General features: G+C 36.6%; 1 protein-coding gene across 1 annotated transcript in view; it reads right to left on the reverse strand.

Moving 5' to 3' along the window:
* Positions 1 to 27657, reverse strand: part of AGMO (alkylglycerol monooxygenase) — a 386087-nt gene that overhangs the window by 172616 nt on the left and 185814 nt on the right. The window contains exons 11-12 of the mRNA XM_049893554.1: positions 14359 to 14441; positions 7761 to 7866 (exon numbers count right to left, since the gene is read on the reverse strand). Of these exons, the coding sequence (XP_049749511.1) occupies positions 7761 to 7866; positions 14359 to 14441 (189 nt within the window). The remainder of the gene's footprint in view (positions 1 to 7760; positions 7867 to 14358; positions 14442 to 27657) is intronic.

Consider the following 27657-nt stretch of genomic DNA (forward strand, 5'->3'; position numbering starts at 1 on the left):
GCAATCTTTTTTATTCTTTTGGTGAAATCTTTGGATGAGCATACGTCTTTGATTTTTAGGAACTCCCAGTTATCTAGCTTCTCTTCTGGTGTTTGTGCATTGTTCGTAATGTTTTTTTTATACTGTTTATGCCATGTATTAGGTAAAGCCAATCTATTTTGAGACATGAAAGCAAGCAGAGAGACATGGGGACCTCATACCACCAAGAAACAAGAGCTAGGAGAACAGTGCATCCTTTGGACTTGTCCCTGTGCTTAGAAGCTCCTCAACGGGGAAAAATTGTTGACAAGGACCTTTCCCCAGAGCTGACAGACAGACAGAGAAAGCCTTCTCCTGGAGCTGGCACCCTGACTTCAGACTTCTATCCTTCTAGACTGTGAGGGAATAAATTTCTCTTTGTTACAGCTATTTCTGTTATAGCAACACTAGGTGACTAAGACAAACCCTATGAGCAAGAAGATGACTATACAATCAAGACATAATTCTACCAAATAAAGTTGAGCTTTGAGACCCACCACCACCCCCAGTTCTTTCTCCTGGAATATTACCATCTGCATTCATGGTAACTCCATTCTTTCTGTTTGTAGATCAAAAACCTTGGAGTCATTCTTTTTTTTTTTTAACAATTACAATTTATTTTTATTTCACTTGCTTTGGAGTCATTCTTGACTCTCTTTTTTTCACACTTATCATCTGACCTGTCAGCAATACTTGTTTTCTTTCCTACTTTAAAACTGCCTCCTGAATCTAATCATTTCCTGACTTCTCTAGTGTTCCATCCTGTGACACCAACTTCTCCCACCTACATGATTACAATAGTCTCCTAACTGCTTCCTCCCTTGCTGCCATCCTTTCATCTTTTCTCAACCCAGCAGTCAAAGTGGATTTCTAGTAAGGCAGTTCATATACTTCGTATGCTCAAACTCTCCAGAAGCTTCTCATTTATTTGAAGTAAATGGCAGAATAATTACCACAACTCAAAATGTCCTACATGGTCTAACTCCTGTTACTGTTCTGACCATTTCCACCACTTTCCCTCTCGTTCTCTCTATTTCAGCCATGGGCGTTGTTCTTAGAGCATGGGGGTACACTCTGCCTCAGTATACCTGCACTTGCCTTTCCCTTTGCCTGGACTGCTTTTCCCTAGCAATTCAACTGTCTTTTTTTTTTTTTATGTGTATACCTCACATCAGATCTTTACTGAAATACATCTGCCTTCACTGGGTAGCTTTTTAAAAATGTTATCTTCTCCCACCAGATACTTTCTACCTCCTTTCTTGCCTTATTTCTCTTAATAGTATTTCTCATTATCTGATAAACCAAATAAATATATATCAATATACATATATATACACACACATATATAAATGTATATCAATATTCATGTGGGTTATTGTTTATTCCCTCTCCTACTGTCGTGGACAGACCCTAGTCTGGCCCCCATGATTCCCGCCTTTGATGTTCTCACCCTGTCTTGCTTCTTAATTCCTCCCCTTGAGTCTTGTGACTTGGTTCTAGGTTATAGAATATGGCAATGGTGAGGGGATTTTGAAGATATAATTGAGATTCTAAATCAATTGAGTTTTATTTAATAAAACTAGAGATTATTCTGGATGGGCCTGCCTTAATCAGGTGAAAATCCTGAAATGAGGGACTGAGCACTCCGTGATGGGACAGATTCTCCTTGCTAACATGAAGTAAGCAGCCATGTTGAGAACAAGGACCTGCAGGCAGCCTCTAGGACCTGAAGGTGGCCTCCAGCCAAAATCTGGGGCCCTAAGTCATATAAATAGTAGCAAGGAAATGCATTCTGTCAACTACCTGAATGAGCATGGACATAGATTTTTCCTTAGTTGAACCCCAGATGAGAACACAATCTGGCCAATATCTTAAATTTAATCTTACGAGACCCTGAGCAGGGTCTCGAGCTAAGCTGTGCCCGACCTTCTGACCCATGGAAACTGTTCGATAATAAATGTGTGTTGTTTTAAGTCTTAAGCCGCTAAATTTGTGGTAATTTGTTATGCAGTGATAGAACACTAATATATCAGTTAAAATCTAAGCTCCACAAAGACAAGGCTTTTTGCTAGAGCAGGTATTCAATAAGTATTTACTGAATGAAGTCTTCAGCTTGCCATTCCTTCTTAAGCAGGCATTAGTCTTGCATCAGGTTCCACACTATGGCTGTTGTCACTAGGTTCATCTCATTATGACCATTAAATAGTCACTGTCACTTCTGCTTCTGGATTTTTCATTATGCTGTCACTCTTCAGGAAATTTCTTCACACTTTCCTCTCCAGTTGATCAAATTGTGCCCTTCTTTTACAAGCATCTTCAGCAAATGCCAGTGGGTTTACCATTTAAAAGTGGTGCTTTTTCATTTTAATGATATAACTTATATGTAAATAAGATTTTGTCATCTTTCTGAGCCCTGAATAAATTTAAAGCCATCACATTGTCTTTTGAAGTCAACTCACATTAAGCAAGTGTTCTCAAGTTTATATTTTTCATTGCTTTTAATGCCCTAATTCTCAAAACATTAAATGTGTACGTGTGCGTGTGTGTGTGTGTGGTATACATTGTGGATATAATTATTATTAATAATACTCACCACTTACATGCCCAATATCTAGGTTCTATAGACTCTATCTTCTTTACCTCTTTGTGTATCAAAACAATCCCTTAAAGTTTTTGTTCTCTCTTTTCCTGAGGACACTAAGCTGAGGAAATGAAAATTTGTTATTTTAGATAACTCCCCAAGGCTACACAACCAGTTAAGTGGTGGAGCTGGGATTGAAATGTAGGTTTGTGTGCCTTCAGAGCCGATGCTTTGTTCAATATCCTAATTATCTCCTCAATTAAACAGGAAGCTATGTAAAACTCAATACTGTTAGCAAAATATATTCAAACATGTATTTTTCTGTTATCTTATATACCTATATCCTTGTCAAAAATACCTATTCAAATCTGATTTTTCTTTGTTATAAGTGCTCGTCAGGATAAATATTTCTAAAGCTTCTGATATAAAAAAAATGAAATCAGTCACAAATTTACAGGTGTGTCTTGGAAAGAACAAGTTACACAGGAGCTAGCAGAAAAATTATGTGTACCCACGTGAATGTGAAATTAGTGAGTAAAGGAATGAATGAATGATTTTTGTCAAGTTTTTTTTTTTATAAATGAGAATATTTATAAAAAGGTTTATGAGTTGATGGTTAAAATATTGTTGGAGCTATCGAAAAAGAAACGTAAAAGAGCATGGACTAATCACCACGCGTACAAGTTGGATAACAGTATACTTGCATAACAAATTATATTTACAAGTAGCAAGAGTCCTCACCCTTCCTCAATATTTTTATGATTATAAGATAAAACGGCTAAATCACTTACATGCAGGTCACAGGATTAAACTCATTTTACTTGAATTTCTGACCCAAAATTTTAACTACTTAAGAGCTGTTTTATTATCTAAGTGAAATATAATACCAGGTCAATTTTCTAATGTGGGTATGTGCTAGCATGTGTGTTTTAAGCTGTGACTGTAGCCAGCAGTGAGCTTACTTAATGTAAAAGGACTATTTCCATGAAATCTTAGTTAGTGGGAGTCACATAATAAAGTAATATAACAGGAAATCTCCAACCAGCCTGCTAGATAAATAGATTCACAGGGCTACAGCCGATGTTGCCAATATATACAGCATTAATTTAAAAGAGAGAAAGTACAAATTGTTCACTGACACTGATTCTATTGATAGCTTCAAAGAAAAATGATGAGCACACTGTGCCCTGGTAGTGTAATCACTTCTAGTCAGTCAGGGCTAATTCAGACTGCATGGAGTCATTGAGGCCATTTGTGAGGAGCTAAGAACAGTTTTATTACAACTGTGATAAATGCAAACATTTACATGTTCTAAGTTCTAAGAGAGAAAAATGTGAAGAAAACACGAACCTGAAATTCACAATTAAGAATATAAGAATGGGTAACTGGTTGTAATTTTTTAAATCTTGAATTAAAAAAGGGGAGGGAGGGAAATCCTGCTTCAGAGGTAAAAATATAGATGGTAAAATGCCTGCCCAGTATTGACCTCTGATCGGAGAAGAGCTGTTAGAGTCTAACCACTGAGAATTCAATGGCTTGTTTTAATAATAATAATAGTAATTAAAATGTATCAAATGTACCCTATGTTTTACCCTTTGTGTCATTTAATTTTCAACCAAAACATATGAAATAAATAGTATTATTGCCCCATTTTAAGGAAAAGGTTTAGTGACAAATGATAGGCAATGTCTACTTTTAAAAAATTAGCCATATGTGTGCCTAACTTGACAACAGGTTCCGGAAAGAGTAGATAAATGTCCTGAAAGACTTTGCCACGGTGTCCTCCCTTCCTTGAATCAATGACCAAAGATGATTTAGAGGTGAATTATTCAAACCATTAATCTTTTCAAAACACCTTTTCAGTTATATTGCCAAGGCATTTTATTATAGCTCCTCACTTTTTCTCAATGTATTTTTGCTACATTACATCTCTATTTTTCATCTAAAACTCTTGAGTTAGATGAGTATTACTATTATTATATGGAAAGAAATGTTACAAGATAATTATGGGCTATGGTGTCAGACTGCTTGGGTTTGCAACCTGACTTCTTCACTTTCTAGCTGTGTGAACCCACACAAGTTAACTTCTCTGTACCACAACTGTCTCCTCTATCAGAAAGAATAATGCTACAGTGAAACCTGTGAGAGCCAAAACTCAACAGGACTCTCTTAGAGTTTTTCCAGGTCTTGCAAGTGTTCCACCTATGACAGGGTGCCGTTTTACCACCTTTGTATCACTTGTTTTAGTAGGAAATATTTGAGTTTTCCTTCTCTGACAGGTTTCTGCCTTACACAGGTTCTGGCTTTCACAGGTTTTACTGTATTAGTAACTACATAGTGTGTTTGGTACAAGGATTAAAAGGAATAAGTCAAGTAAGACATTTAGAACATAGTAAGAGCTTAATACGTGTTAGCTGCTCTGAAACCTATTTTACAGGTGAACAAACTGAGTCCAATGTCATAGAGTGAGTGGTAGATCAAGAATTCAAAACCAACATCCTTGCACCCCTATTCCCCCCCAGATACTATTTGTTTCTCAGATTGACTTGTGAATCTTTAGGAAAAGCAAAGAATTATTTCAAGGGATCGTTAAGTTCAAATAATAATAGTAACATAAAAAATAATAATAAAGTACCAACTAACATTTATTGCAGTGGTGAAGAGCTCAGCTCTCAGCTGAAAGGTTGGCAGTTTGCATCCATGAGCTGCTCCTTGGAAACTCTGTGGGGCTGTCTTATAGGGTCATTATGAGTTGTAACTGACTCAGCAGCTGGTTTGGTTTGGTTTGAAGATTTACTGAGCACTTACTATGCATTAAGAACTGTGCTAAATCTCTTACATAGATTATTTCATTTAATCCTCTAAACTCTATTAGAGAGTGGAGAAAAGAGAGGGCAATAAAGGGAAAAAACAAAAACAGATCTGAGTTAACGACTTTGGATGGAAGTGTCCAGGCTGGGGTATGTTGCTTTTAACTTTTTCTGTTGTTTGATCATATAACAACTATTTTCTTTTAACTTTTGATGATCACGCCTGCAAGTAAGAAGATAAAAAGAAGAGGAAATGTACCTCTTTTACAGGAATGTTTACGATTACATGAGAAATAAGGCATGTTTTACGAACAAAAAGGCAATCTTGGCTTATACAACCTCCTTTCTATGGTGAATACTGACATCTCTACTTCATTAAGTATCAATAACAAATATATTTTCTGACAAAAATTCCATTAGACAGGCATCGTTATTTCCTCCTTTCACAAATGAGGAAGCCAAGATAGAGAGTATTTAAGTGGTTAAGTAACTGCCATGAACATACAGATAGTAAGCTCCTGAGCTTGTTATCAAATTCAGGCTACAAGGTTTCAAAATTCTAGTCTTAACCTCTCACCATCACCTGATGACTCAATAAGTAAAATGACAGTGTCTCAATGCTAGAGTTCATAAGACTTAAAAGCTGAACGCACTGTGATGCCGTCTACCATCCCGTCATCAAATAACCCCAAAATTCAATGTGTTTTTGTAAATGTACGTTTTCATATATTGAAAATTAGGGATAATTTAAAGAACCCAAATTCTCTAATTTGACCCTGGAGAATTTAAGATAAACTACCACAATATATCCTAAAGTACGTTCATCAAATGGAATTATTGCCTCTCATGGACATAATTAAAATTCCCCCCCTCACTTACAGTGTGAAAATGCTATGTTCCTTGATTGCGGCATATATATTTCTGAATTTCATTAAGTATGTACAATTTATGCTTCTATGTTGTTTTGCTTTTAGACTATAATTCAAAGAAACAGAATATATGCACATATTAAGTAAACTTTATTTAGTGCTTATTTAAATGTGGAATAGATTAGATGATTTCTTAGATCCTGATACCAAGAAGTTTTTTTTTAATTTATATATATATATATATACTTAAAATTTTTTTTTATAGGAAATATATGCTTTCCTGTCTTCTAGACACACGAGTCACCTTCCCACAGGCAACCGCGTTTTAGATTCTTACTTATCTTTCCAACTCTATAGTAAAACACATATGTACATTCAGATACATATATTTCCTCCTCTCCATTTTTCTATTTGTATGCTTTGTACGGGGGTATATTTCATACCCTGTCTTATATTTTATTTTATATGAGCAGTCTCCTGTTAACGGCTATTAGGGTACTTTCAGTCTGCCATTACAGATGACACTGTAATGAATAATTTTGCATATACATCAATTCACACACGTGTGAGAATATTGTTTTTGTTAGATAAATTCTTAGATGTAGAATTTGGGATCAAAGGGTATATGCATTTGTAATTTTAATAGATATCATCACCGAAGTTTCTTTGAAAGAAGTTGTTCCAATTTACAATCATAGCTAAATTATGAAGATTATCAATTTTAAAATCCAGCTTTTCCATTGATATTAGGAGATATTTTATTATTTAGGTTCATGCTTAAACAAGGTAACACATTGCACATTCTGGAGATGTTGGCAGGTTACTCAGTATCAAAGGCATAAATGATATATAATCATTAATTAAAAAAAATGTATGTCTTTTAAAGCACTGACAATGACAATACTCTTTAACAGTTGTCTAGTATATGAAGAAAAACACATACTCAAAAGTTCAATGTGTTTTTTAGAAGATAAGTTTTGATTATCACAGCAGGCCATATCACAACATGTATGTCAATCACAGAAAAATCTCAATGGCTTTATTTTTATGGAATTATTACCTTTTATAGATAACTAACAAAACATTGTTCATGATTTTCACTTTTCTAGCTTAAAAACAAACAAAAAAATCGCAAATGGCAATGTATTTGAGAAACACTTTTTAAAAAAAATCACTTCTACCACTTTTTGAAAATCTACTAAGCAAGCTAATTTCTTCATAAACTTTATGTAGCATAAGTTGTACAAATACCCTGTGAGGTTAGTGGTATCACTCCAAATTTAGAGACCAGTAAAACGAGGGGCAGCAATATTAGCTAACCCAAGATGATGCAATTGGTAAGTTTGATAAGTAAAAATGTAAAAAAAAAAAAAAAATCACAAAATTACTAGTCAGAAAGTAACTAGAAAACATTGTTAAATGAATGAATTTACAAAATAAATATGTAATCCATGCTATAGCTACCTAAACCACATTTCTTACCTCAAAAGCCAATGACAAGGAGGGGATGAAAGGCTTCAGGTGACCAAATTCACACAGCATTAGAAAGACCAAGCAACGGAAAGTTTCCATGAGAGCTGCCTGGGGCCTGGAAGGAAAACGTTATTAACATACATTAGCCTTAAATGGGAGTCCCTCAGTGGTGCAAACAGTTAATACTGGAAATTCAAAAACACCTAGAGGCACCTTGAGAGAAAAGCCCTTGGAAAAATCCACCATTGAAAACTCTACCTGAGCACAGTTCTACTCTGATATGTACTTTATAATTTATACAGTGGTAAACCTTTCTATTAATTTTCAACAAACTTACAGTATTTGAATATATTTGAGGAAACTGTGCCTCTGAAGTTGTTTGAAAACAGACATTACACCCAGAAAGAAAATGTATCTCTAAAGAAAATCTGTTCTTTATCAATGTACTGCTTAGTTTGAGCATGGTGAGTTAAAGTGAAGGTTATTTTCAGTTGGTAAATAAAATATTAATAAAATATTAGACAATTAAATTATTGAAGTTTGGGTCTTTGCCCTTACCCAATACCTTTATGTTTCATTTATTTAAAAAAATGTCTTGGTAGGAGAACTGACACAGTTACCTGCTCTAAAATAAAGTTGAATTCTGGGATATTGGGAACACGGACAATGAGTGGTTATACCTAATATAATAGATAGCATAAACATACTCAAAAGCCATTGCCAACCAGTCAATTCTGGCTTATAGTAACCACATAGGAAGGGTAGAACTGCCTCATAGGGTTTCCAAGGCTGTAAATCTTTACGGAAGCAGACTACCACATCTTTCTCCCGTGGAGCAGCTGGTGGTTTGAACCACAGATCTTTTGGTTAGCCGCCGAGCGCTTTAACCACTGTGCCACCAGGGTTCCTTAGGCCCCTGTCAATTATTCTGTGATGAAAGTTTTCAGTATATATGATATCCTTAAAGATACTAAAACTCTAAAGTATATGTAATAGACATCTATATTTGAGAGTCGAGGGTTGCACACAGATTTTCATAAATAATGGAAGAGAAGAGCTGCTTTATCATCATAAAATAAATGTTATATGATATCCATTTAACTTCTGGTGGATACTATATTTTATACAAGACAAATAATATTATCATGACTAGTGAATTCTCTAACGACAATGTTCTTGAATTAATGTTGTCATAATACAGCCATATATCGTTTTAGTTATTTTAGAACACAAGCTACAGAAAAAAGTCAAGAAAACTGAGACTAGTATATTTATTGAATTTTAAAAATCCTCAGCAGTCTATTAACTATGTTCCATTGTTTCTATAAAAAACCCGTTGCCTTAGAGTAGATTCTGACTCATGGTGACCCTATAGGACAGAGTAGAACTACCCCACAGGGTTTCAAAGGCTGTGATCTTTATGGAAACTGACTGTCACATCTTCTCCCGCAGAGCAGCTGGTGGTTTCAAACTGCAGACCTTTCTGGTTAGCAGCTGAGTGCTTAACCACTGTGTCACCAGAGCTCCTTCAGTTTTTATAAAATTGACTATAATTGTAATTTTGTATTAAAAAAAGAAAACTTTTTTAAAGTAATTAAAAATAGTTTATACTTTTGTTTGCATTCAAGTAATGTGATTTAATTTTTTGAAAAAAATTAAGAAGTCTGCCCCTTCTTGTAGAATATTGTTATATCATTACAGTAGATTAATTTTTTTTTGATATCTGGGTAATTTTCAACTGTAAAAAAGAAAATGAGATTTCTATTTTAAAACTTAATTTCTTTTCTTAATACTGTTCTGTGGTTTAAATTTTAATGTTTTATATTGTGAAATGAAATATACACAGAGAGAAGTATTTAAAAGGGAACTATGCAGTTCAGCGGTTATCAAAAAATAAACAACTATGTGACCACCTCCCAATATCAGCACTAGCAAAGACCCCTCCTACCTCACTCATCTCAATTCTTCCACAGTCCCTGCATCCCAGAGAGATGCACCAACCTGACTTTCATGGTAATCACATGCTCTTTTGTTTGTTGTTATTAAGACAAATTCCTTAAAATTATTCTATAGTTTTGTGTTTTTGTTGTTTTGTTTTACAACTTTTCATCAATGACATCACATGGTTTGTACTGTTTTGTGTCTAATGTTTTCCACTGAAGATTGTTAGTGTGATACATCTATGGTTTCACTACTGCACAGAATTTCACTGTGTGAATACACCAACATTTATGCATTCTTTCACATGGTGAATGACATTTGGATTGTTTGCATTTGTTTATTAAGAATAATGCCACCTGAACATTCTGTTCCATACTTTTGGGTGTATATTGGTAGGTGTATACCTAGGAGTGAATGGAGGATTATAGAGTATACCCACACTGTTTTCCAAAATATGTTTGTATCAGAATATAAACTCACGTATGAGCATTCCATTTGCTCCATCTTCCTGCCAACCAACACTTGGTACTTTCAGTCTTTTAAATTTTAGCCATTTGAGATTCAAGACCTGTGCTTGTCATGGATTAAATTGTGTCACCCAAAAATATGTGTACCAATTTGGCCGGGCCCTGATTCCCAGTATTGTGTGATTGTCCATCATTTTGTCGTCTGATGTAATATTCCTATGTGTTATAAATCCTATCACTATGATGTTAATGAGATAAATTAGCAGCAGTTATACTGATGCGATCTAAAAGATTAGATTGTGTCTTAAGCCAATCTCGGTTGAGATATAAAAGAAGGAATCGAGCAGAGAGACATGGGGACCTCATACTACAAGGAAAGCAGCACTGGGAGCAAAGCATGTCCTTTGGACCTGGGGTTCCTGAGCAGAAAGGCTCCTAGACCAAAGGAAGATTGATGACAAAGACCATTCTGCAGAACCGAAAGAGAAAGCCTTTCCCTGGAGATGGCACTCTGAATTTGGATTTTTAACCTACTAGGCTGTGAGAGAATAAATTTCTTTTTGTTAAAGCCATCCACTTGTGATATTTCTGTCATATCAGCACTAGATGACTAAGGCAAAATTTGGGGGAGTGGGATGCTGCTCTAGCAGATACTTAAAATGTGGAAGTGATTGTGAAACTGTGAATGGATAGAAGACTCAGAAGGAAATGAAGAGAACTGTTAACACTGGAGATGGTGCAGATGGTGAGAAGCAGCAGCAGAGAACCAGTAGCACCACAGAACCGGCAGCAGTAGAGAACTGGCAGCAGCAGAATCAGCAAACCAGCTTTAGACAGCACTGGAGCTGATCCACAGAGCAAAAGAGCTGAGTGCCTTTCCATAGGAAGCTTCTTGGCTGAGCGGAGTGCCTCTGGGCACTTACTGGTAGCATTAGGCTTGCTGACCCACAAAGCAAGAGAGCCGAATGCCTGCTGGCCAAAGATTACTGGCAGAGTGGGGGGCCTCCAAACACTTATTGATAGAACTATAGAGCTTTGGAACACTTGCTGCAGCAGGGCAGATGTGGACGTGAGGCCCGAGGGCTGAGAGGCCAACAAACCAGGCAGCAGAACCTGAAGAGATAAGAAACACAGAAATAGAGCTGCCTCAGTCTCAAAGGGTATGCCATGACCTCTGAGGTCTCAAAGGATGGAGCCATGGCCTCTGGTGTTTCTAAGGGTGGAGTCCCCACTCATATGGACTAGGAGGGTGGTACATCTAAAGCCAAAGGGGCAGATTTGCTGTCCCAGTGGACCTGGAAGGTGGAGCTGAAGCCCAGGGCCCAGACGCCTCCACTCAGAATCTGGAAAGTATGGCCAATATACCTACAGTCTGGAGGGCAGGGCCATTGTATAGGTCTCAGAGAACAGAGGATTATTTTCAAGCCTTGATGGCTAATGTTCTGCTGACTTTCTTGGTACCTGTTATCCTTTCTTTCCCTGCAATTTTTTTCCATTTGTAATCGAAATGTCTAGCTTGTGCCTGTTCCACCATTGTATTTGGAAGCAAATAACTTGTATTCTAGGTTTCACAGATGAGGAAGTTGGACTTGGAGCTGATTTAAAACTTTTGCTATGATATAATGGGGTGAATGTATTTTACATGTGCCAAGGGCATGAATTTTGGGAGGCCAAAAGGTAGAATGTTGTGGATTGAATTGTGTCCCCCCAAAATATGTGTATCAATTTGGCTGGGCCATGTTTCCCAGTATTGTGTGATTGTCCACCATTTTGTCATCTGATGTGATTTTCCTATGTGTTGTAAATCCTATCATTATAATGTTAGTGAGATGGATTAGTGGCTGTTATATTGATGAGATCTAAAAGATTAGATTGTGACTTAAGCCAATCTCTTTTGAGATATAAAAGACAGAAAAAGCAGAGACACATGGGGACCTCATATCACCAAGAAAGTAGCACTGGGAGCAGAGCATATCCTTTGGACTGGGGGCTCTGCGCAGAGAAGCCCCAGACTAAGGGAAGATTGATGACAAAGACCTTCCTGCAGAGCCAACAGAGAGGAAAACCTTCCCCTGGGGCTGGCACTCTGAATTTGGACTTTTAGCCTACTAGACTGTGAGCGGATAAATTTGTCTTTGTTAAAGCCATCCACTTGTGGTATTTCTGTTATAGCAGCACGGGATGACTAAGACAATGCTATTTGCAAAAATTGCAAATAGCTTTTCCTACTCTAAGGCTTTAACTTTAATTGTTTTTTTTATTTTTTTAAGAACTAATTTTCTTAATATTACTCTAGTCTAAGTCATCATTTACTTTTTTATGATTAGGGTTTTTATGTTCTATTTAATATTATTCCCTACTCTAAGGTCATAGAATTACACTGCTATCTTTATTGTTTTTTCTCTCACATTTACATCTACAACCCTCCCCCCTCCCCTGGCCAGAATAATTTTTTTGGTATGGTTTGAAATATTTATCAAGTTTATTTTTTTAATTTTAGTATGGAAACCCCATTTTTTCAAGGCCATTTTAAGACCAGTGTTTTTCCAACAGCTGTGCAAGGCTACTTTGTGACAAATCAAATATATACTTGTATTTATTTCTAGGTTTTCTATTCTAATCCTTGTGCCAAATAAACATGTGTAATTACTGTAGCTTTATATTAAATCTTGATAGCCAACTGGGAAACTCTCACTTTTTTTTTTTTTTTTTACTATTGGAACTTTGAAATTCTACATGTGCTTTAGAAAGAACCTGTCAAATTACACAAAGAAATGTTTTGCAATTTTAATCCAGATCGTACTGATTATTTAAATCAATTTGGTGAGAAATGTAATTTTCACACTATTAAACATTTCAATCCATGAATATAGCATAAACCTCCACTTATTTAGATCTTCATTTATTTCTGTACTATTGCTATTGACTAATCTTTTTCTTTGTTTTGTTTCCCCTTTGTATGATTCAGTATGTATTTCATTTTCAATATAGGAAATTAGAAAAATGGAGCCAATTAAAATAATAAAAGTAAAAAAAAATTAAGGTATCAAAAGTTTTAAATTCTATACCTTTTTGACATATGACTATAGAGAGTATGCCAGCTGCACCATTCTTTTCCAAATATTTATTAGAGATTGTGTATTATAAGCAGTTAATTTAACCTGTAAGCCAATTTGCACCTGGACCTTGATGAAATCCAGAATCTGCTGCTAAGCTAAGATACTAAAGTGACATATTCTTTAATGTAATTTAAACATATGGCTATTAGATCTGGATATTTGAAAATTTATGAAAGTATTGGTTAATGTCTACCTAATTAAAAAAAATAATTATGCTAAAATAAAGACTTTGAAATGACTGAGCCTCTTTGCAGTTTTTCACAAAGTTACAATATATGTAATTTTTATATGTAAGCTCTGCAGTCATATTGCATGGGTTTGTGTTTTGCTCTATATCTTACCGTGTGTATGAGTTTCAAGTTATTTAACTTCTTGGAACTTCAGTTACCTTAATCTGTAAAATAGACTTTGTAGTGATACTTATCTTAGAAGGTTGTTGTGAGACTTAAGAATATAATCCATATTAATGATCTATGGCACATAATGAAATTAGTATTAATATTATTATTATTACTAATAATAATATTAGTGATTAATAAATACTAAGAAATAACAAATAGATATTTTTCTATATACTTCCTGTCATAAGAACAAGTTAAAATTGTTGAAGTTAATGTATTTTCTTTGTGCCCAGGGGAACATTTGTAACAGAGTTCTTTAAATAATATGTTTTTGAGGGGAAAGGACAAACTTTAAGTACACATATGTTCTGGCATATATTGTACATATTCAATAACAGAAAAAATACTCGAATATGTTTCAGATTTTAAGCTTTCAGAATTATGGTCTGTATTTTGCCGATTTAATCATATGTTCTCTAATATACTTGAAAACAGAAATTTATTTAAGTTTAGGTTTAAAATACAGTCTTGTGTTTAAATCAGATAACCCATCATTCTGTTTCACTTAAACTAGAAGTATAAAATCATAGTTTCAAATTTTTAATAACAAATGTTTGGTGACTGTAAAAAAATGTTATTATTTATTTTAAAAGTTACTTACAAAGTTATATGATAAACTGATATTTCACCACTCTGTGTAAAAAAATTTAAGAAAAAAATAAAAGCATTGCATTCTCGCCTTTGATCCATAAGAAATCCAATGGAGGTCAAGGTCAGGATAATGAAGCAAATCCGCAGAAGAAGAGTGACCTGTGATAACGCCTGTCAAACAAGCACAGAAACCAACAGATCCTTCAGAAGTGTTTTCAGAAGGAGCATTAAGATTTAAAGCTGGTAAGGAGAATAGCCCCAACTTTTATTTCATATTGCAGCATTTATCACAAACTCTTTTCAAGTAGATTGAATACGCAGAGGACATTTTTGTTTTCCAAATGTCATTTAGTTACTTGTTGGGCACTTGGTGAATGAATCAAACAATTCTACAGTGACGCTCCACATTAAATGCTGTTTCAAAAAATTCTCAAGTGAAGTTTTGACTTTCGTATCAGGTGTGCCCCCACACAGGGAAAAATCATTCACATTTTTATGAATAAATACCACTTTCCAAAAGCTATTTTTAATATCACCATTTCTTTGTGGTCTCAAACCCCACGCTTTCCTTAATACTGACAGCTCAAACACATTTAAAGAGAATATGTTTGTGAGTACAAATATATATATATGTATGAAAGAGATTTTACACACACACAGACACACACACACACTAGCATACGTATTTGATGCAATCTATATATTCATACAAATATATCAAGCTATCTTTTGAATTATTGTAACAAAAGGAACATATTTCTATGTTATAAATTATATATTAAATATGCAGTTTGTTTATATGTTAAAATGTAACGTTTATCAAGCATCTACTATTTCCTAGCTTCCATTCTATTCGTTTCATACACATCATTACTTTTTGTATTCTCAGTGACTTTGCAGAGTAAGTATCATTATGTCTGTGTTATATATGAAAAAAAGAAAACCTGAGAACCAGAGGATTAAACAGCTTTTGCATTATCACACAGCTGATAAATGGTGGCTCTGAAATTCAAAAGACGACTATCTGACCCCAAAGTGTGACAATGGAAGAAGAAAGAAGAACAACAAACTTAGAGGGGCCAATGGCAGAGATCTAAGTTGAGGTCACATAACCAAGGTTTAGCGTAGGATGCTTCAGGTTAAAAGTGGATCAGGAAAAACAAGGGGTTGCATACACAGCCTCTGTGTCTTCTGATGTGAAGCAGAAGGTTTGCTCATATGCCTGCACTGCTGCCTTCATCACCCCTATGACTCTTGAGCATCAGATGTTGAGCTTCTGGATTGGTCATATTGAAACTTAAGGCTTAAAGATGTTTCCCAGTGTTACAACACAGACACAAGAACAGGACCAAATATGGTACCATATGCAGTTTACAATTCTCTGTGGACCTCAACAGTCTGTCTTGAGATGAGATTTGCTCATTTAAAAAAAACAAAAGTCAATATTGAGTAGTTTATCCCTATATTTTCAGAACTCTCTAGGTGGTTACAATTGCAGCATACAGAAAGAAATATGAGCCCTTTCAAAAGTTAAACTGTATTGGCTAAAAAGTATAATGAATATATACTTCAGAAACATTGAATGGATATGTAATTAGTGAATTTTTACAAATACTGATAAGAAAAAAGAAGCAAAAATTGTATTTTAACAGTTTTAACTAAATGTTAAGAAAATTAGATATGTTACAGTCACATTTTAAAGTATGGTTCCAACTCTGTGTCTTGTCCACACAGAACAAGATAGAGTAAAATGGATCCAGTTTACCCTCCTGCCTGAAAAAAGGAAAAAAAAAAAGACAAATTATTTGAAAAAATGGTTTTTAAGACACTGGACACCAGGCAAAAAAGGACAGCAATTCCAGAGAGAAAGGATACTGATGAGGTAAGCCCTACAAGTTGCCCATGAGAGAGTTTCCAGGCCTCACCACAGAGTGAGGGAACTCTGGGGAGCCTGACAGACTCCCTGAGTTAGGGAGATGAAAATCGGATTTGGAAGATATCAAGGCAGCTATTGATTGCGGGACAGAGTACTAGAGAGGAGTGAGCTGCACAGAGAGAGAGAGCCTGCAGAGCATGCCCCTCGAATATTCAGCAAATCAGCTAATGTATGAGAGGAAACTATGTGAGGCCAGAAAAGGATTAGAGCTTTCAGTGCTCAGTGTTCACACAGCATAATGCTTTTGCTACCAGCCAGACTGGAATAGCCCATGATTCACTGGGTTGAGAACACTGAAGGGTCTTAAGGTATTAAGGAATAATTAACTTGGGGCTGAGCAACTTCAGCAATGAAAGGTCCTACAATGATTGCTGGACAATATCCATATTGACCTGGTATCTTTCTTGGATGCTCATTAAAACTGTTTCTGGGTATTGTAGCTGTATAGCATGTTCTGAGGTCAGGTAGTACAAGTTACTTGTCGGGGGCCTCTTCCATTTCCATATAAAGTTAATGATTAGTTTTTCCATCTCTTTAAAGAATGCTGTTGGTATTTGTATCGGGAATGCATTGTGTTCCTAGATTGCTTTGGGTAGAACTGACAATTTCACAATGTTAATGTTAGCTATTCATGAGCATGGTACATTTTCCATTTATGTAGGTCTCTTTTGGTTTCCTGCAGTAGTATTTTGTAGTTTTCTTTGTATAGATTTTTTACATCCCTGGTTACATTGACCAATGGGACAGAATTGTGAACCCAGATGTAAATCCATCCACCTACGGTCACCTGATCTTTGACAAAGACCCAAATTCCATCAAATGGGGAAAACACAGTCTTTTTAACAAATGGTGCTGGCAAAACTGGATGTCCATCTGCAAAAAAATGAAACAGGACCCATAACTCATACCATATACAAAAACTAATTCAAATTGAATCAAAGACCTAAATATAAAATGAAAAACTGTAAAGATCATAGAAGAAAAAATAGGATCAACTCTAAAGACCCTAATACATGGCATTAACATGATACAAACCATAACTAACAATACACAAACACCAGAAGATAGGCTAGAAAACTAGGATCTTCTAAAAATTAAACACTTATGTTCATCAACAGACTTCACCAAAAGGGTAAAAAGAAAAGCTATAGACTGGGAAAAAAATTTGGGCTATACAAATCCGACAAAAGCCTAATCTCTAAAATATACAGGAAAATCCAGTACCTCTAAAACAAAAAGACAAATAATACAATTAAAAAATGGGAAAAGGATATGAACAGACACTCCACCAAAGAAGGCATTCAAGTGGTAACTGATACAAGAGGAAATGCTCATGATCGCCAGCCAAGAGAGAAATGCAAACCAAAACCACAATGAGATATCACCTCATCCTGACATTACTGGCAGGAATTAAAAAAAAATAGAAAATAACAAACGTTGGAGAGGCTGCAGGGAGAATGGAACTCTTATGTACTGCTAGCGGGAATGCAAAATGATACAACCATTTTGGAAAATAATATCGTGCTTCCTTAAGAAGCAAGAAATAGTTGTTGTTGTTAGGTGCCGTTGAGTCAGTTCTGACTCATAGTGACCCTATGCACAACAGAATGAAACACTGCCTGGTCCTGCGCCACGCTTACAGTCGTTGTTATGCTTGAGCTCATTGTTGCAGCCACTGTGTCAATCCGCCTTGTTGAGGGTCTTCCTCTTTTCCGCTGACCCTGTACTCTGCCAAGCACAATGTCCTGCTCCAGGGACTGATCTCTCCTGACAACACGTCCAAAGTACGTGAGACGCAGTCTTGCCATCCTTGCCTCTAAGGAGCATTCTGGCTGCGCTTCTTCCAAGACACATTTGTTCGTTCTTTTGGCAGTCCATGGTATATTCAATATTCTTCGCCAACATCACAATTCAAAGGCGTCAACTCTTCTTCGGTCTTCCTTATTCATTGTCCAGCTTTCACATGCATATGATGCGATTGAAAATACCATGGCTTGGGTCAGCCACACCTTAATCTTCAAGGTGACATCTTTGCTCTTCAACACTTTGAAGAGGTCCTTTGCAGCAGATTTACCCAAAGCAATGCATCTTTTAATTTCTTGACTGCTGCTTCCATGGCTGTTGATTATGGATCCAAGTAAAATGAAATCCTTGACAACTTCAATCTTTTCTCCGTTTATCATGATGTTGCTCATTGGTCCAGCTGTGAGGATTTTTGTTTTCTTTATAGGGAGGCGTAATCCATACTGAAGGCTGTGGTCTTTGATCTTCATTAGTGCTTCAAGTCCTCTTCACTTTCAGCAAGCAAGGTGGTGTCATCTGAATAACGCAGGTTGTTAATGAGTCTTCCTCCAATCCTGATGCCCCGTTCTTCTTCATATAGTCCAGCTTCTCGGATTATTTGTTCAGCATACAGATTAAATAGGTGTGGTGAAAGTATACAACCCTGACGCATACCTTTCCTGACTTTAAACCAATCGGTATCCCCTTGTTCTGTCTGAACAACTGCCTCTTTATCTATGTAAAGGTTCCTCATGAGCACAACTAAGTGTTCTAGAATTCCCATTCTTCTCGGTCTTATCCATAGTTTGTTGTGATCCACACAGTTGAATGTCTTTTCATGGTCAATAAAACACAGGTAAACATCCTTCTGGTATTCTCTGCTTTCAGCCAGGATCCATCGGACATCAGCAGTGATATCCCCGGTTCCACATCCTGTTCTGAAACTAGCCTGAATTTCTGGCAGTTCCCTGTGGATATACCGCTGCAGCCGTTTTTGAATGATCTTCAGCAAAATTTTGCTTGCATGTGATATTAATGATATTGTACTATAATTTCCACATTCAGTTGGATCACCTTTCTTAGGAATAGGCATAAATATGGATCTCTTCCAGTCAGTTGGCCAGGAAGCTGTCCTCCATATTTCTTGGTATAGACGAGTGAGCACCTCCAGCGCTGCCTCTGTTTGCTGAAACATCTCAATTGATATTCCATCAATTCCTGGAGCCTTGTTTTTCACCAGTGCCTTCAGAGCAGCTTGGACTTCTTCAGTACCATTGGTTCCTGATCATATGCCACCTCTTGAAATCGTTGAATATCAACTAATTCTTTTTGGTATAATGACTCTGTGTATTCCTTCCACCTTCTTTTGATGCTTCCTGTGTCATTTAATATTTTCCCCATGGAATCCTTCACTATTGCAACTCGAGGCTTAAATTTTTTCTTCAGTTCTTTCAGCTTGAGAAATGCCGAGTGTGTTCCCTTTTGGTTTTCCATCTCCAGCTCTTTGCACATATCATTATACTACTTTACTTTCTCTTCTCGAGAGGCCCTTTGAAATCTTCTGTTCAGTTCTTTTACTTCATCAATTCTTCCTTTTGCTTTAGCTGCTCGACGTTCAAGAGCAAGTTTCAGAGTCTTCTCTGACATGCATCCTGGTCTTTTCTTTCTTTCCTGTCTTTTCAGTGACCTCTTGCTTTTTTCATAGATGATGTCCTTGATGTCATTCCACAACTCGTCTGGTCTTTGGTCACTAGTGTTCAATGCATCAAATCTATTCTTCAGATGGTCTCTAAATTCAGGTGGCATATGCTCAAGGTCATATTTTGGCTCTCATGAACTTGCTCTGATTTTCTTCAGTTTCAGCTTGAACTTGCATAGGAGCAATCGATGGTCTGTTCCACAGTCGGCCCCTGGCCTTGTTCTGACTGATGATGTTGAGGTTTTCCTTTGTCTCTTTCCACAGATATAGTCAATTTGATTTCTGTGTGTTCCATCTGGTAAAGTCCATGTGTATAGTCACCATTCATGTTGGTGAAAGAAGGTATTTTCAATGAAGGAGTTGTTGGTCTTGCAAAATTCTATCTTTCGATCTCCGGCATTGTTTCTATCACCAACGCAATATTTTCCAACTACTGATCCTTCTTCTTTGTTTCCAACTTTGGCATTCCAATTGCCAGTAATTATCAATGCATCTTGATTGCATGTTCGATCAATTTCAGACTGTAGCAGCTGATAAAAATCTTCTATTTCTTCATCTTTGGCCCTAGTGGTTGGTGCGTAAATTTGAATAATAGTCATATTAACTGGTCTTCCTTGTAGGGGTATGGATATTATCCTATCACTGACAGCGTTGTACTTCAGGATAGATCTTGAAACATTCTTTTTGACGATGAATGCAACACCATTCCTCTTCAAGCTGTCATTCCCAACATAGTAGACTATATGATTGTCTGATTCAAAATGGCCAGTACCAGTCCATTTCAGCTCACTAATGCCTAGGATATTGATGTTTATGAGTTCTATTTCATTTTTGATGATTTCCAATTTTCCTAGATTCATACTTTGTACGTTCCAGGTTCCAATTATTAATGGATGTTTGCAGCTGTTTCTTCTCATTTTGAGTCGTGCCACATCAGCAAATGAAGGTCCCGGAAGCTTTACTCCACCCATGTCATTAAGGGGAGGCAGCTCTTCCCCAGTCATCTTTTGAGTGCCTTCCAACCTGGGGGGCTCATCTTCCAGCACTATATCAGACAATGTTCTGCTGCTATTCATAAGGTTTTCACTGGTTAATGCTTTTCAGAAGTAGACTGCCCGGTCCCTCTTCCTAGTCTGTCTTAGTCTGAAAGCTCAGCTGAAACCTGTCCTCCATGGGTGACCCTGCTGGTATCTGAATACTGGTCACATAGCTTCCAGCATCACAGCAACACACAAGCCCCACCATATGACAAACTGACAGACACGTGGGGAGCAAGAAATAGAAATACTATAAAATCTAGCAATCCTACTCCTAGGAATATACCCTAGAGAAATAAGAGCCATTTCATGTATAGACATATGCACGTTCATGTTCACTGCAGCATTTTTTGTAGGAGCAAAAAGATGGAAACAACCTAAGTGCCCATCAATAGGTGAATGGATAAACAAACTATGGTACATACACCTCAGTGGAATACTATACAACGATAAAGAACAATGATGAATCTGCAAAGCATTTCACAACAGGGATGAATCTGGAGGACATTATGCTGAGTGAAATAAGTCACACACAAAAGGACAAATATTGTGTGAGACCACTACTATAAAAATTCATGATAAGGTTTATACACAAAAAGAAACAATCTTTGATGGTTATGAGCAGGAGGGGTAGGAGGAAAAAACACTAAATAGACAATAGATTAGTGGTAACTTTGGCGAAGCATAAGAGAGTGCACTATACTGGGGAACCCAACACAACTTGTCAAAGGCAAGGTCATGGAAGCTCCACAGACACATTCAAACTCCCTGAGGGACCAAATCACTGGGATGAGAGCTGTTGGGACCATGGTCTCAGGGAACATTTAGCTGAATTGGCATAACATAATTTATAAAGAAAATGTTCTACATTCTACTTTGGTGAGTAGCATCTGGGGTCTTAAAAGCTTGTGAGCTGACATCTAAGATGCTCCACTGGTCTCACCCCATCTGGAGCAAGGGAGAATGAAGAAAACCAAAGACATAAGGGGAAGATTAGTCCAAAGGACTAATGGACCTCAACTACCACAGCCTTCACAAGACTGAGTCCAGCCATAACTGGATGATGCCTGGCTACCACCATAGAGTGCTCTGATAGGGATCACAATAGAGAGTCCTGGACATAGCTAGAGAAAAATGTAGAACAAAATTCTAACTCACACACACACACACACACACACACACACACACACACACAGGCTAGGCTTATCAGTCTGACACACTGAAGAAACCCCAAGAGTATGGTCCCTGGATGCCCTTATAGCTCAGTACTGATGTCACTCCAGAGGTTCACCCTTCAGCCAAAGATTAGACAGGCTCATGAAACCAAACAAGACTAAATGGGCACACCAACCCAGGGGCAAGGAAGAGAAGGCAGGAGAGGATAGAAAACCTGGTAATGGGGAACCCAAGTTCAAGAAGGGGAAAGTGTTGGCATGCTGTGGGGTTGTCAGCCATTGTCACAAAATAATATGTGTATTAATTGTTTAATAAGAAACTAGTTTGCTCTGTATACCTTCATTTAAAGTAAAAAACAAAAACAAAAAAACATTTCTGGGGTCAATGAATCCTTTCTAAATTATCAGCATTTCCCTCAAGATCTCACTGGTATACACAACATTCTCTCTATTCATTAAGAATCAGGTGGAAATTTAAGCTATGTATTTTGTTATTTCACAGAATACAAAAAGAAAGAAAATGTGATATTAAAGAACAGTTTCAAAAAGACAAACTTCTTTTTCATGAGGATTGCTTTTAATAAGGAAATATGACGCCCCAAAACTGTGTATTTAGGCTTTGAGTATCTAAAGCTGAATAAAGATATTTATGTTTTACATGTATCTAATAAATAGAAATACAGGCTGAATTCAAATTACAAACACTTTATGGTTGATTTTATTATATGATAACTTTAAAAGGAGATGCCTGGCATTGACCAAATTTTGGGACAATACTAATGTTACAAAGATGTATTGAATTTCACTGTTAATATTTTTGTTATTTGATGTAAATCACATTTTTAAAGGTGTAATTTCCTACTGTATTATTATATTTCAATGCATTGGATACAATTATATTTTTCATGGTAACTCACAATGATTACTTTTCTGTTTCTAAAGTCTATGTTTATTAGACAGGAAGCATTTACTAATATCCTTCCTTTACTACACATTTACTACATTCATTTCAGGGCTTTAAGTTATAATTGATGCCCATTTTAGCTCACATTTCTTTTTCTCACACTGCATCAGTTACCACCTAGAAACTTTAGGAAATTAAATGAAACCCCAAAGGGCTACACTTGAAAAAAACAGTACACACTGGATATTGACTTGAGCGGTTACATGTTGCAGGACCTAAGATATCGTTTGAGCAAATGACACTCTCTGCTATGAAGTGGAACTAAATATACTGACGGTTTCTAAAAGGAATTGTTAAAACATGTTAACATGAAAACATCAGTTACAAAATTGTATTGCCCATAGTGTCGTACACGGTACAGCATTCAGGGAAATTTAAAACCGTAGAACTTGTTTCTAAATTTACACTGGATATTCTCAGATGCCTTGTTAACTTGAACTATCTCACCAAAATAATCTGTGCTAAAACAGATTTTATTTTATTTTATCATGCACTCTATTATAATAACCTGCTAAAATATTCAAACTGTTTGTGGGTGTCTATTATTTAAAAGGATAGCATTGCCTTTTCAATTTTACTTTGGAAACATGCTAGTGCTGTTCATATTTTCATTTTAAACACGTATTCATGATATCACCCCATGAAGTGGACCCTGGAAGCTGAGGAATTGATTTTCCAAGCATTACTAAATCAAAATCAACATAAAAGTCTGTGGGTCATATCACTAAACTAAACACTACCTATTTAAATGTATGCAATGTACATTTGAGTAAGAAAGGAATTTGCTTTTTACACCTTTGTGGTAGTCATCAAATTGCTTTTTGGACTCCCAAAGTTATTTATACAGAACTCGCACATATAAAACAAGTAAGTATTTATCTACTCTGGTATATGCGTAAACAGAAAAGGTTGTGGGCCCACAGCAGGGCCCCCAATTACAAGTCAGTCACAACTTTTCCATGTGATTATTGGCTACGGTGAATCTGGAAACAAAATATTGCTGTTGGATTTTAATGTCTTTGTATGCTTTTAGACATCCCTGAGACTAGAAAGGCACTATAGAATTTTGCAAATAAGCAACCTTTCTTCCTAGTCACTCAGCATGCTTTTAGCAAAGAAAAATGTGTGGAAAACAAGCAAAATGCACCTTTCAAAATTAATTTGTGTCCCGAATGGAGCTGTCTCCAACTCTTCTTTCAGAATGAAAAGGGTTTCAACACTTGCTATTTGTCTTTGTCAATATGGCTACATGAGTTTTTCATAGAATTTTTTTAAGGCAATAGAAAAATCTTCAGAAAACCAAGGAATAAGTCACATCTTTTTAATATATTCAGTGTCTGGGCTACGTTTTTATCCAGAAAGAACTCACAGATGCTAGATATTTAAATCTCTTGGTGAACTTAATTTTAAGAGCCACTTTATCAAAATCAGATAGCTTAAAATGTGAAATTTGTATTTTCAGTTCTAATAATTAGTCTGATTTACTTAGGGATTTTATTAAGTGCTACTGGAAAAGAATTCAATACTGCAAATCAATAGTCAATGTTGATCAATGTTTCAAGAGTTGGATATTTTTGTACAGCTGACAACTTTTCTCTTAGCCTCCATCAAATATCTAAACTCGAGTAATGCATGAACATTCTAGTCATATTTTGAGTGAACAAATTAAGATAATGTTTTTAAATGGTAGGATAATCGATGATGTGTTAATTATGCAATACTCGAGGAGATTATCAGGAGGCCTCAGGTTATACAACGAATACATCTAACCATTTTGGAAGCTTAATGTCTATATTTAGGCCTATTCCCAAGAAAGGTGGTCCAACCGAATGTGGAAATTATAGAACAATATCATTAATATCACATGCAAGCAAAATTTCACTGAAGGTCATTCAAAAATGGCTGCAGCAGTATATTGACAAGGAACAGCCAGAAATTCAGGCCAGTTTCAGAAGAGGACGTGGAACCAGGGATATCATTGCTGATGTCAGAAGGATCCTGGCTGAAGCAGAGAATACCAGAAAGACGCTTACCTGTGTTTTATTGACTATGCAAAGGCATTCAACTGTGTGGATCATAACAAATTATGGATAATATTGTGAAGAATGGGAATTCCAGAACGCTTAATTGTGCTCATGAGAAACCTGTACATAGATCAAGAGGTAGTTGTTCAGACAGAACAAAGGGATACTGATTGGTTTAAAGTCAGGAAAGGTGTGCTTCAGGGTTGTATTCTTTCACCATACCTATTCAATCTGTATGCTGAGCAAATAATACAAGAAGCTGGACTATGTATATGAAGAACAGGGCATCAGGATTGAGGAAGACTCATTAACAACCTGCATTATGCAGATGACACAACCTTGCTTGCTGAAAGTGGAGAGGACTTGAAGTACTTACTAATGAAGATCAAAGACCACAGCCTTCAGTATGGATTGCACCTCAACAAAAAGAAGGCAAAAATCCTCACAACTGGACCAATGAGCAACATCATGATAAACGGAGAAAAGATTGAAGTTGTCAAGGATTTCATTTTACTTGGATCCACAATCAACAGCCATGGAATGAGCAGTCAAGAAATCAAAAGATGCATTGCATTGGGTAAATCTGCTGCAAAGGACCTCTTTAAAGCGTTGAAGAGTGAAGATGTCACCTTGAAGACTAAGGTGTGGCTGATCCAAGCCATGGTATTTTCAATCGCATCATATGCATGTGAAAGCTGGACAATGAATAAGGAAGACGGAAGAAAAACTGACGCCTTTGAATTGTGGTGTTGGCGAAGAATATTGAATATACCATGGATTGCCAAAAGAACGAACAAATCTGCCTTGGAAGAAGTACAACCAGAATGCTCCTTAGAAGTGAGGATGGCGAGACTGCATCTTACATACTTTGGACATGTTGTCAGGAAGGATGAGTCCCTGGAGAAGGATATCATGCTTGGCAGAGTACAGGGTCAGTAGAAAAGAGGAAGACCCTCAACGAGGTGGATTAACACAGTGACTGCCGCAATGAGCTCAAGCATAATGATGATTGTAAGGATGGCTCAGGACCAGGCAGTGTTTCATTCTGTTGTGCATAGGGTCGCTATGAGTCAGAACCGACTCAATGGAACCTAACGACAACAACAATGTCTATATGTGTACTGTTTAGAGTGATGTGCTTCATGCTGCTATTTGAAAGGTTTGCTCCTGAAGTGAATGCTTGGGTCCAAACTTTGTCTCTTTTAGGAGTAAAGGCAAAAAAAAAAAAAAAAAAAAAACCAAACAACTATTACAATGTAACATTGGTTTCACCATTAGTTGTAGCACATGTATAAAAGAGCAAACAATAAGCAAGTATATTTCCAACCATTACCTTCTCAAGGTATTTCTGGCCACATAGTTTCCTATTTCTTATTTCCACTTCACCAAATGGATACTAGAACTGTAATAGTCATTTTCTCCTACAATCAGAATAGTCTATTTCATGCCCTTCCTTTTGTTTTTGTTTTTTCAAACATAAACCAAAAACCAAACCAAGCCCATTGCCATTGAGTTGATTCTGACTCATAGTGACCCTACAGGACAGAGTAGAACTGCTCTATAGAGTTTCCAAGGGCCATCTAGTGGAACCGAACTGCAGACCTTTTGGTTAGCAGCTGTAGCTCTTAACTACTATGCCACTGGGGTTTCCTTTTTAAAGACATGTGGACTGAAACCACATACGAGCTTGTCTATTGCTCAATACTGGCCTCGCTATATGTGACAAATCCGGTGCCATCAAGTCGATTCCAATGCATAGTGACCCTATAGGGCAAAGTAGAAATGCCCCATAGGGTATCCAAGGATGCTGGCAACCCTTTGCTTTGCAAACTTAGCTCTTAACTACTACACCACGAGGGTATAACAAAAAGTCGTGGTGCTGCAGTGGTTAAGAGCTACAGGTGCTAACCAAAAGGTTGGCAGTTTGAACCCACCAGCAGCTCCTTGGAAACTCTATGGGGCAGTTCTACTCTGTCCTATAGGGTTGCTATGAGTTGGGATCGACTCAACAGCAACAGGTTTCCAAGGCATCTATCAACAAGAACAACAACAACAAAACTACTTCTGGAGCTCTGGTGGTGCGATGATTAAGCACTTGGCTGCTAACTGAAAGGTCAGTGCTTCAAACCCACTAATGGCTTCTCCAGAGAAAAGACCTGGTGATCTGCTTCCGTAAAGATTACAGCCTAGGAAGCCCTACAGCAGTTCTACTCTGTCCTATAGGGTCACTATGAGTCAGAATCCACTGGATCATACACAACAATACTGCCTCGATTTTGTCCAGGTATGAGGCAGAAATGTGCCCGGGGGAATGTGGGCCTTTGCTCTCCGCAGGTCCTGAATCATGTTTGGTTTAATTCATTCATGGTTAATTCATAACCTGGTGCTAGTTAAAGGCTTAGAGTAGACTTATGAGTTTTGAATAATGAGACATGAAAGGAAGTTTGCTGGGAAGAATTTTTTGGAATTTTGGCGTTCAGTATATAAATCATATGGAACATATGGAATTGTTTCAGTGGATTACCATACTGAGATTATTACACTGGTATTTAATGACTTAAAATAATCCCATAGGATTTATACATTGAAATTATAATAAAATAGTATATTCATTTACTGTGCATATTATTTATTAATTATATTACTTATGGGAGTTTTTATGGATAGACTGATGCCTGTCATAGCTCCTCTTGTTCTTTGAAAAAGGTAATTTATCTTGCTTGAATTCACTACCTGCTAATCCTATTTTTTTCATTTTTTTCTGAATCCT

This window comes from Elephas maximus, chromosome 8 (genome assembly GCF_024166365.1).
Source record: "Elephas maximus indicus isolate mEleMax1 chromosome 8, mEleMax1 primary haplotype, whole genome shotgun sequence".
NCBI classification, from domain to species: domain Eukaryota; kingdom Metazoa; phylum Chordata; class Mammalia; order Proboscidea; family Elephantidae; genus Elephas; species Elephas maximus.